The sequence below is a fragment of the Fragaria vesca genome, linkage group LG6 (genome assembly GCF_000184155.1).
Source record: "Fragaria vesca subsp. vesca linkage group LG6, FraVesHawaii_1.0, whole genome shotgun sequence".
Taxonomy (NCBI): domain Eukaryota; kingdom Viridiplantae; phylum Streptophyta; class Magnoliopsida; order Rosales; family Rosaceae; genus Fragaria; species Fragaria vesca.
This window is the reverse complement of record NC_020496.1, coordinates 27154072-27164825: the sequence shown is the minus strand read 5'-3', so window position 1 is coordinate 27164825 and position 10754 is coordinate 27154072. Positions and strand designations below refer to the sequence as shown.

The 10754-nt window shown below is 38.1% G+C and overlaps 1 protein-coding gene across 1 annotated transcript; it reads right to left on the bottom strand.

Annotated features, from left to right (window-relative positions):
• Positions 1-5439: 5439 nt before the first annotated feature.
• Positions 5440-9331, bottom strand: LOC101293999 (putative methyltransferase NSUN6-like). Its single transcript, XM_004305793.1, has 12 exons — positions 9210-9331; positions 8821-9082; positions 8573-8720; positions 8344-8481; positions 8167-8229; positions 7746-7867; positions 7257-7479; positions 6855-7066; positions 6270-6370; positions 6054-6135; positions 5882-5943; positions 5440-5679 (listed from the first exon to the last, which is right to left on the bottom strand). The coding sequence occupies exons 1-12, from the start codon at positions 9329-9331 to the stop codon at positions 5544-5546; spliced, it is 1671 nt and encodes a 556-aa protein (XP_004305841.1). The 3' UTR covers positions 5440-5543.
• Positions 9332-10754: the final 1423 nt, after the last annotated feature.

Below are 10754 nucleotides of genomic sequence, written 5' to 3'. Positions count from 1 at the left end.
TTTTAATTTCGTCGGCTAAAGTTGACTATAGCCGATGAAAATATAATTTAGCCGACGAATGAAAATTTCATCGGCTAAAGTATATTCGTCGGCCTGTTTTTTTTTTTTTTCGTTGGCTAAAGTCTTTCTTCTGGTAGTGCCAACCTCAAGAGCCCCAAAAGGAATCCGGTTAGTTTTGTGGCATCCTCCTTTGTCTCCATGGATTAAGCTTAATACTGATGGTCTTGCTAAAGGGAATCCCGGGCCGGCATCTTGTGGGGGTGTTTTTCGAGACTATCAAGGTCATTTCATTGGCGGATTTAGCACTCTCATAGGACACCATAATGCTTTTTTCTCTGAGCTTTTGGCTGTTATTATTGGGATAGAATTGGCATTTCAGCTCGGCTTGCAACATGTTTGGCTTGTGTGTGACTCTACGAGTGTGGTTGAATGCTTCTCTAAGTCGTCATTTGTCCCTCCGTGGCAATTACGCACATTGTGGTATAACTGTGTTGCTAGAACTCGTTCAATGTCTTTCTTTTGTTCTCATGTCCTTCGTGAAGGAAACACTGTTGCCGATAGACTCGCCAATTTAGGTATGTCCTCTTCATCTTGGATTTGGCATGCTTCTCCTCCTGTTGAAATTATTCCTTTCCTTCGTATGGATTTCTTGGGATTTCCTTACATTCGTCATGGTTAATTGTTGGTCTACTTTTCTTCGATGTGGCGTCATGTTGCCTAGGACGGAACTTTCAAGTCTTAATTTGTGGTGTTTGATCTTTATGGTTAATGTGATTAAGGAGTTTTGACTACAAAGGTATAAGGTTGAGAATAATACAACAGGGGATCATGTACATGAACGAGGCGATGATGATGTTGGTGCCAATGTATTTTTATCAGGTACTTTCTCTCTCGGTTTTCTACTGTTCTAGTTTTCAATGTTTTGTAGCAAGTCTCTAAGCTTTGTATAAGTTCTTTTTAAGGCTTGGTTTTGATGTAGTCACCAGCCTTATTGTTCTCTTTTCTTTTATCTTATCAATAAATTTTCGGGTTAGGACGATGTTAGTCCTATACCCGTTTACCCAAAACAAAAACAAAAATGTTACGTGATGCATTGTTATACTTTCGATTAATAATCAGTTACTCACAAAAGCTTGTTCAATGCTGCTGCAGTAATCCGGCATGAAACATGGAGAGAAACAGCTTGAAATATCCAATGATCTCCATCAAAGCATGGACTATCCACGCCTTGCTAGCTAATTAAGATATATAAAGATCTAATATATAATTTGGGCATGACTGCAGATCTCCCAAATCTTAGACAAATTAATATTGAATTATGATAATGGATAAGACGGAGAGTACTAATTGAATTTATTTTTGTTGTACTACTCTATGGGACATATACGGTGGAACTAATGAATTTCATTATCATCATGCATGCAATATAAAATTCCAACCTCCACTAAAATCAACCCTTAAACTGTACTGAACTACTGATGTATGAGTTTGACTAAGTGACTAACTAAATCTTGCTATAAATAAAAGATGAAAACGATGCCTGCAAATTGCAACTGATCGACAAGTTCAAGTTCATGTTCAAGATAATATATTCCATTTTGGTTTGGATATTAAAATGAGAAGTAGCTGCTGCATGCTCTCGTTCATCAGCCTATGTGGAGTTCATTACCAGCTAGCAGTACTGAGAGTCTTATAGAATGCAGAGATCAGGTAATAAGGTAACTCGCAAAGGTTATGTCCCGGTGCTTGTGGGGAAACAAGGCGATGAAGATGATCTCATGGAGAAACTATGGATGCCGATCAAGCTTCTCGACCATCCTCGCATCGTTGCGCTACTTAAAAATTCAGCTGATGAATTTGGGTTTCGTCAACAGGGCTTGCTTAAGATAGTTACTCAAGATGTTCACCTCTTCAAAGGTATGATAGAGAGCTTGTCAAGTCACAAGTAGTATGTAGTAATAGTATAGTAGCTAATTATAAGAAATACCTCTGTGCTATATGTAGATTCGAAATATTTGATTGATGCAACAACAGAAGTTGATCGATCAAGATCACGCTTTAGAAACTATAAGATTTCATAATTACTTGCTAGGACGAATCGACGATTGAAATGGTTTTACCATAGCTAGTTGCTGCAGAAGCAAAGCAATGTAGGTACATAGCAAAACCTAAGGACAATGTAGTACGTATGTTGGTATGTATGCATGCATGGACGTTGTGTTGTGTTGAGGCTAAAGGTTCTTCAAAGCTAATCGGTTTTCTTTTCAACCTTTAGATGTAAATTTAATCAGAGCGATTAAGTAAAAGTTTATTTGATTCAAGGACAATGTGGACACAATGAGAACATAACGAAAGTAAGTACGTTGTTTTAGGTATTCTAAATAATATTCAGATCAACAATAATCGATTGAATCATTGCTTATTATGTAATTATTTACAGTAGTAGGTGTTGAATGCTGCGGTATGCCGGCACCACGCTGACCCAAGTTAATTCAAACCATGGACTATTTTCTATTTTTAGTTTCTGAGTTCTGACTAACCAAAATCAACAGTAATATATGCATTACATAATCTATTCCCTTCTCCAAAATCAACCATAAAAATTAGACTATATAGATTTATAGAATTGACTAACTAAATCAAGACAAATGCTTACTGCTTTGATCGATGTGAAAAGGGATCATGCACGTCGGAATATTGCTGTTAACTTCTTAATTGCTATAAAAACCGAGAAATATAGTTTCGCTTGTGTGATCGGATACACACACTTTGAAGTTGCAAAGGAGTTCAAGAAATCAAAAATGAGTATGAGCAGCTGCAGCTGCAGTTGTTCTTCATCAGTCAAAATCCGGAAAGGTTATGTTCCGGTGATTATCGTGGCGAAACAATTAGGGGACGATGATCATGAACAGACGTCGGAGAAAGTGTGGATACCGATTAAGTTGATGAATCACCCTCGAATTGTTGCACTACTCAAAGACCAAGCAGATGAATTTGGGTATCATCAACAAGGCTTGCTTAAGATAAGATACGATGTCCATCTTTTTAAAGGTATGATACAGTTTATCAAAGCACAATTCAGTAAACTATATCTAAAGTTAAGATGGGATGCAATATCAAAATATGATATGTAATGTAAAAGAACTCCCTAATCAATTGTTAACCCTTCACGCCATAGTTTGTCAATTGTTATCCTAGCTAGTCGTAGTTCATACGAAATTATCTAATCTAGCTCTTAACTGCATGCCTTTCCTAGCCCTGCTTACTTTAACTAACTTGATAAGTGCTTGTTAGATTGAGAATCTGTTTAACGATCATACGAAATCTCAACTGATAAAGCAGTTAAGATCCAGGATCTGTTTCAGGATCGATCATAAGAAATCCTCAATCATAAAGCTCGCGCTATCGATCGTTTAGGTGAATGCTTGCTTGGCCTATGAGATTAGCAAGCTAGAGCCGAAAGTGGGTAGTATGCTCATCTTGGTAAGCATGGATCTCCATGCCAACCATAACCCAAATGTAAATGGAAAAAGATCAAACCTTTTTTATACAAGCAGGTACACGATGATAAGTCTTGAAGCCTAAAATGACACCAAGAAGGTAACCCAGAACAGTAGGATAACATGTGATAATATCAAGCAACTAAAACGTGTTTATATTAGCTTCAATTTCACATGGTGTGTGATGCCAATATGTTAGATTGCACATGCTCATTGTTAGGCTAATTGCTTTTCCATCTGCAATGGAAGATGAGAGACCAGAAAACACACTCCGACGTACTGTTTTATCTGAAATTTGGTTAAAGTTGTGCATGAGGTACTTGTACCAAATTACCAATCTAACTAGCTAGTTGATTAGTTATCATCGAGGATTTGATGCAACGTGGGAAATATATAGTATGTCGTTGCTTCAATCTCAATCGCCCGAGACGTACTGAAAAAGTACAAGTTTCGTGATGAACTTACATCTACATTTACATGAATTTTCGTATAGTAACTAATACTCTCGGAAAATTAATATAAACACGTTTAAATGTGAGGTCTTAAATTCGACTCTTGTACTAGTTTGTAAACAATTTCTCGATATAAGGAGATGGAGGTGAACGCTGGTGTTTGGACTTTGGAGGCTCTAAATATGATAGGTAACTACGTGAATGTGCTTAGAAAGGTTACCGGCGACCAAGAATATCGTGGTGATACACCATTACATTTAAATTCAGATATTGAATGGGACTAGAATGGAAAATTCGATTCATAAGATAATATTGCGGAATGACTCAACAATGTATTTCTCGCAAGTGTACGTTCTTGAAAGGAAAGGGATCTTCAGACTTGAGATTAAAAGTCGGAGCAAAATCAAGCCAAGTAAAACCTAAAAAGGATTTGGATCTCCATGTTTGATGTTGATTGAAAGGTGGAAATTTTCCATATCCTTCAGATCATTTTGCTTTATTCAATCGTGCTTGGTCCCCATATTTGTTTGCACCAATTTTAGCAATGTTAGGTACATATATTTTTCAAGATGACCTATGACCTATGCCGTAAATCTACTTCGTCGACATGGCAAAAGTTCGATCGATGTGCCTACTTGAGGCCTACCCTCATCACTATATATATCTCAATATCGGAGTCTAGGATGTACCAAGTATTCAACAATTTCAGTTAACTAAGCTCTTATTTCTCTAAGCTATTCTTCATATCTGCACTCTCTTCTCATTTTTTTCATAAGCATGGCTGCAGATTTCCCAGAGACTAATACCTTGCAGTGTGCTCTTGGTGTCAATGAGTTCGAAGATTTTGAAGTCACAGAAGTTGATGGAACCATTCTGTGGGACTTGCTTGAAGAGTTGGAGAATCAAGAGAAGAAGAGTGACAAGAGTGAGCTCATTGATCATGAACCTAATAATATGATGACCAATGCCGAGGAGGTTTCGATGAAGAACGAGAGCTCCATCCCGGACTCAAACTCAAAATGGGTAACGATGGAAGATATGATGGTGGAGACTGATCCGTTACGTGAGATAGAGGGTTGGTTCACAGATGACATGGTGGGAATGATAGACTTTGGTTATACTGTGGGAGATTACTCACAATTGCACAATGGAGTTGGAGCCTCCAGCAATGAAGTTACTTATAATTGCTTGTGGGAAGAGAGCTGATTGATCTAGAAGTACCATCTGTTTATGCATGGGATGAATAGGGCAAATAATTATCACCAGCATGAATTTAGGGGCCAACCCCACCAATGCTGCTGTGTATTATTATCTAATATAATGCCTTCTTACCACTTTTAATTCTTAAGAATTCATATAAATTGTGAAACTTCAATTCAGTGACTATTTCTATAGTTCAAAGTAACAGATACACTTCCTAAGTTTTACTTCAATGAACTTCTCTAGTCTATGTAATATAGAGCCTATTAAGTATAAATAAACACCCCCTTACGTGACATTCCAGATCGATGCAAACAGATTTTTCTAGCTGGCTGACTTTCAATTTGAGTTAGATTAAATGGAGAACACACAACCTGAGTTCTTAGTTCTGTCAAGTTGCAGGTTGTTCCAAGTCAGCCTCTTTTGATCCAACTAAAAACTTGGCAATGAAAAATCCGATTGTATCAAGTGGAGACGAAGGATCAAACCTTTGAACAAGTTCTTCCTGACCAAGTCTCAGCCACTCCCTGTGAGGTCAATCATATATAGTCAAGTTCTTTATATGAAGTTGTTTTCATCAACTTCTTTTGGTAATTCGGTCAACAACAATTTATTTTGAACTGAACAGCACAAAGATAAGCATGTAGTGATGTAGAAGCATTTATTTCGCACATAATACATCTAAGAATAGGTGTAAACAATCAGCCATGACTGCAGAAAAGAACTTACTCAGTATATCCATCAGGAAATTCAAAATGGCCAACTAAACCAGGTCCTCCAATTCTGGGGTTCTATAAATCAAAGTCAATAGTAAATATAAAATCAGATAACAATCAAAACAATAGAGATATATGTAACAGGTAAACTATAAAGACCTCCTAAAAACAAAATCAAGTCGAACCTGTTGCGCCAAGGATAGGAATTTATAGGTATCCAAAGCATAACGAACTACGGCTTCATTCTCTCCAGGATTTATTGTACATCTAGAGAGGGAAACAACATTGGAAGTTTTAGTTCAAGGGTATGATGATACAGGACAGAAACAAACTTTGTACTTTGATACTCATCATGCAATGCTACTAATACAATTTGAATAAGAGAAGGCATATCTACTTACGTTGAATACACCAGAACTCCACCTGGGCGAACTAGCTGAACAGCCTGATCAAACATTTTTCTTTGATACTTGGCATGTTTTCTCAAAGATTCAACTGTTTCCTGGAATATGCAACAGATGAAATTCAAATTCTCCAAGTATACATAAATCTATATTAAAACTTCTCAAGTACGTTAAAAACCAAAACTTCTAAAACTTGTGATGCAGGGAAATATATTGCCGATGTGAAATCTATTGTAAACAGCGTATAAATGAAGGTACTCCAAAAGAGAAGTAAAACCTTCTGGTTCGTTTTGGTTCTTTATATTGCTAGGATATCGCTTTATAATGCCAACACAGATGTGTTAAAACACAACTTATCTTTGAAACCCTCAGATCCCAAATGCAAAATGGATAAAACTTTGCTAAACACTCGCTGACTCTCCAGTACCCTTACCCAAATAAAATAGACAAATCTAACACCTCAACTACACAGTAAAGCACTAGAAAGAGAGAATGCAAATCCGACAAATAATAAAATAATTCACTACAAAAATCAGACCAAATAACAAAATGAAAATAGAACATGATTGGATTAGACGATACCTCTCCAGCAAACAGTCGGGGTCTTAAACCAAGTGCAGAGCAGGGAGCATCAAGAAGAACCCGATCAAAGCTGTTGGCAGCAAAGCCTTTTGACTTCTCAGCCTTACCACCCACGCACTGATTTCTCCCTGGACCATTCCGTTTCCTACGCATGTCCTTCCTGATGTCAGCTCTGCTAATGTAAGTTCTCTCATTCGCTTTTTCATTGGTAACTATGACATTGAGTAAGAAAAGAACTTCCAATTTCAGAAACAACCATTTCCATGCATAGAATTAAATTGAAAGGGTGACAACATGGCACTGTTATGGAAAGGAATACTATATAAATAAGATGCTACTGTAATATAAGATCTTGCTTTCATTTCACAAGTTTAAGGTGGTTTCTGGGCAGAGCAGACCTACCATTTTTCTTAAGATCCTTTTCGGCAATCACTTCAATTTTCTCTACTTCTGACTTCATCAAGTTGAAACCTTGAATTGTTGCATCAAGATTATCGTTAGTGCAGCATAGTTTAGTTATATCATCAGATTCATTCCTACTACAAACAGCTTTCAGAGCATCAAGTCTGCAAGTGGTAATACAACTGAGGCCCATTTCAGCAGCCAACTTCTGAATATCCAGTACCTGAGAACATGGTGGGTGTACATAACATGAGAACTCAAAAGCCTTGAACAAAAGAAATCAAGAAGGCAGGAATACTGGTTATAGAAACTGAACTTCACAGAACAATGGAAACAACTTCATCTTGCACTGGTATGACTTAATTAAAGAACCTCGAGTCTAACCCGTATAGAAGGAACTACAGTCCGCGATATGACTTAAACATTATTCGGAAATTAAAAAACCAAGGGAGACACCGTCTCTATCATATCTCTAGTTAGGGAGTATACCTTATTGTGAGATCTATCAGCAGCAACAATTTCCCCTTCATCCTTCATAAGAATTGCAATTGCAGTTGTTTTCCCTCCGGGTGCAGCACACATGTCTAGTATGCGGTCACCTTTTTGAGGATCTAAAATGTAAAAGGAAAAGCAAGAGAGGATAAGACAATCACCAAGACAAAACAGTTCATTCAGAGCTTGATACCAACATCTTGCTAATTCCTATGGAAGGAAGCATGCTTTTATGATAGAAATAACAACCCCAAATAAAACCAAAGAAGCTAAAGATCACTACTTTGCAAAACACAGAAACTATGATCTAACTTTTTTGACGTTGACGCACCAAAATACAACCTTTCAAAGCTCAACAATGATTTATGAAGCACTAGCATATGTAAACTGATTCAATAACTGTAATAGGAAATATTACCTAGAGCGTGAGCAGTTACAATGCTTGGCAGATTTTGAAGAAATATTTCCCCCTCAAGAACGCCTGAAAATCATAACAAAATAATATTCGAGGTCTGCAAACTTATCAAGATTCCATCTTTTGTGATGAAAAATCCAAATAGTGTGTTTTAATATGTAGATAATCAATGAATCCTACCACGAAAGGACGGCAGATTATATACTCGGTCACTGAAATCCACAGCAATTCCTTCAGGAGCACGAAAAATGCCAGACCTAGTCATCATTGCGTTACCTCTGCCGATGTACAGCCCGCTCCGTTCAAAATGATAAGGATCTACAATACACCATTTTAACAACATCTATCAATCATTAAAACAAACTCATAACATCACTTAAGCATCTATCAAAAATGATTAAAAGGTTACCTGTCTCAGCACCTTGCAGAATAGTCCCTCTAGTGATCCCAACCACCCATCCCCCCTCAGCACCGGGCTGCTCAACCGACACCGAAACCGCCACCTCATCCCCTTTCTCCACATGAGCACTGCAAGCCAATACACCAGGAACATACACCTACATTACAAAAACAACAACCTTTTTCAGAATCTATCTAAACTAAGCACAGTTCAAACACATATACATCCAAACGAAACTATCAAGACAGAGCTATAACCTCGGCACCACGAAGAACCGCCTCGGCGCATTTCCGGCTAACAAGAATCTCCTTAAGAGGAGGGTTCACATTGCCATCCTCATCACACCCGTAATCAACAGAGTGGGGACCTGTGCCCTTAACAAACACCAAGTACTCCAAACCTTCAACTTCACACTTGGAAATTGAAGCCCCTTTCAGAATATCTCTCAGCTTTTCGATAACAGAATCCGGTGTGGACTTGAGTGTGTTCACTCTTATACATGAATAACAAGACGGCCGCCTAAACCAAACCCAAAATCAGTCACACAAAAAAATGAAGACCCAAAAACATAAATAGTAAGAGAGAGAGAGAGAGAGAGAGAGAGAGAGAGAGAGAGAGAGAGAGAGAGAGAGAGAGAGAGAAGTACGTGAGAGCTTTGGAGATGCGGGAGAAATGGTCGGGTTCATAAGCGTGGGACAAGTAGGAATCGACCTCGGGATTCCAACGCAGAGTTGGGTTGTAACTGTAACGTTGTTGCTGTTGTTCCATGATTTTCGGGTGGTCGGTGAAGAAGTTTCTGATGCTTCTTCTGAACAAGTCCCTCGCTTTCTTCTTCATTCAAAGAGAGCCGGAAGCAGCCGCCATTACTGGCCTCGCTTAAGCTCAATCGGGTCGGGCTACCGGATCAGGGCTCTTTGTAAAGTTCTGGGCCCAGGCCCTTAGACCTGAAGTCATAAATACATTGAGGGTCTGAAAAGACAGTAAAACCCCTGATACTTGTATATAAGAACAAATGAGCTATAGGGTTTGGATTTACACAAGTATTGCGTTCCAGGATTTCGCCTAAACTCTTGTAAGTACATAATTACTGATATCCTATAGGTTGTTTCGGTTGATTGGTTCTATCTGAGGACTGTATTAGATGGTTCGAGATCGAGGATTGTAGCTTTTGATTTAGCTGAGGAGAAATTTCGAGAGATGGCGTCGTTATCCTCTTTTATGGACAAAGAGTACTTGGACAAGATTACTGTCTACATTGTAATTGGGATTACTATTGAAAATGGTCTATTTGTATATTGTTACAATCGCAGGTATCAATACACCAATGATAAACGCAGGGATAGATACACCAATGATTCTACACTTACAGTATGTGCAATGAAGGAATGTGGGATTGAGAAATCTTGGACTAAACTCTTACACATTCCTTTGGAGATTCTGGTGCCTGTATATAAGGATAATTTAGTTAGAGAGCACAAAGATGTCGATATTGATATGAGCGATTACCTATTTCCAGTACATATTTTAGAGGATGGCAAAGTTTTGATGAGTTGCGATGAAAAGAAGTTGGTGTTATACGATCCAAAGGAGAACACAAAAAGGACTATTCTTGAGACTAGTTTGTCATCCTATGCAGTCGTCTATGTGGAGACTCTAATTTCACCGAGAATTGGAGCGGGTGCAGACATGACCTCAAAACAACACAATGGAGAGGAGGAAGAAGCATCGAAAAAACATGCAATGACTAGCTGTCTGAACTTTAACAAGGTAGTCTTGAACATCTGCAGGAAGCCTTGGATGGGAAGAACGTATTGACTAGCTGTCCAACAGTCCCGTTCACACGGTCACTAGCTGACCATGAAACATTTGCTCAACTATCATTAGATTAGGCTCGTTTAAATCCAACGGATAAAAATAATGAGGTTAAATTAAACTAAAATTATTGCTTTGTATTTTTTTAATCATTTTTAAATGGCAATTAATTCAATTGGTATGGAAAAGAAGACACCTACATGTCATATCTCTCTCCTCCGTCGTCTCTTCTTCTCCTCTCAGCCCCAAAATCTTAAAGTTTGCTGAATACCCAGATCGATTTGCAGCCCCTAATTCTTAAATTTAGTTGGAAACCCAGATTGGTTTCGCTTGGAGGAAGAAGATTTTGGATTCCGGAAATTAACGTTGTGTTCTACGT

Excerpts from the sequence above, each read along its gene's own strand:
- LOC101293999 (XM_004305793.1), bottom strand. The coding sequence starts at position 9,331 with ATGGAACAACAGCAACAACGTTACAGTTACAACCCAACTCTGCGTTGG. Across the intron at positions 9,083-9,209 it reads CGCATCTCCAAAGCTCTCAC|GCGGCCGTCTTGTTATTCAT; the intron begins GTACTTCTCTCT and ends GGTTTGGTTTAG. Across the intron at positions 6,371-6,854 it reads CCCGACTGTTTGCTGGAGAG|GAAACAGTTGAATCTTTGAG; the intron begins GTATCGTCTAAT and ends TGCATATTCCAG.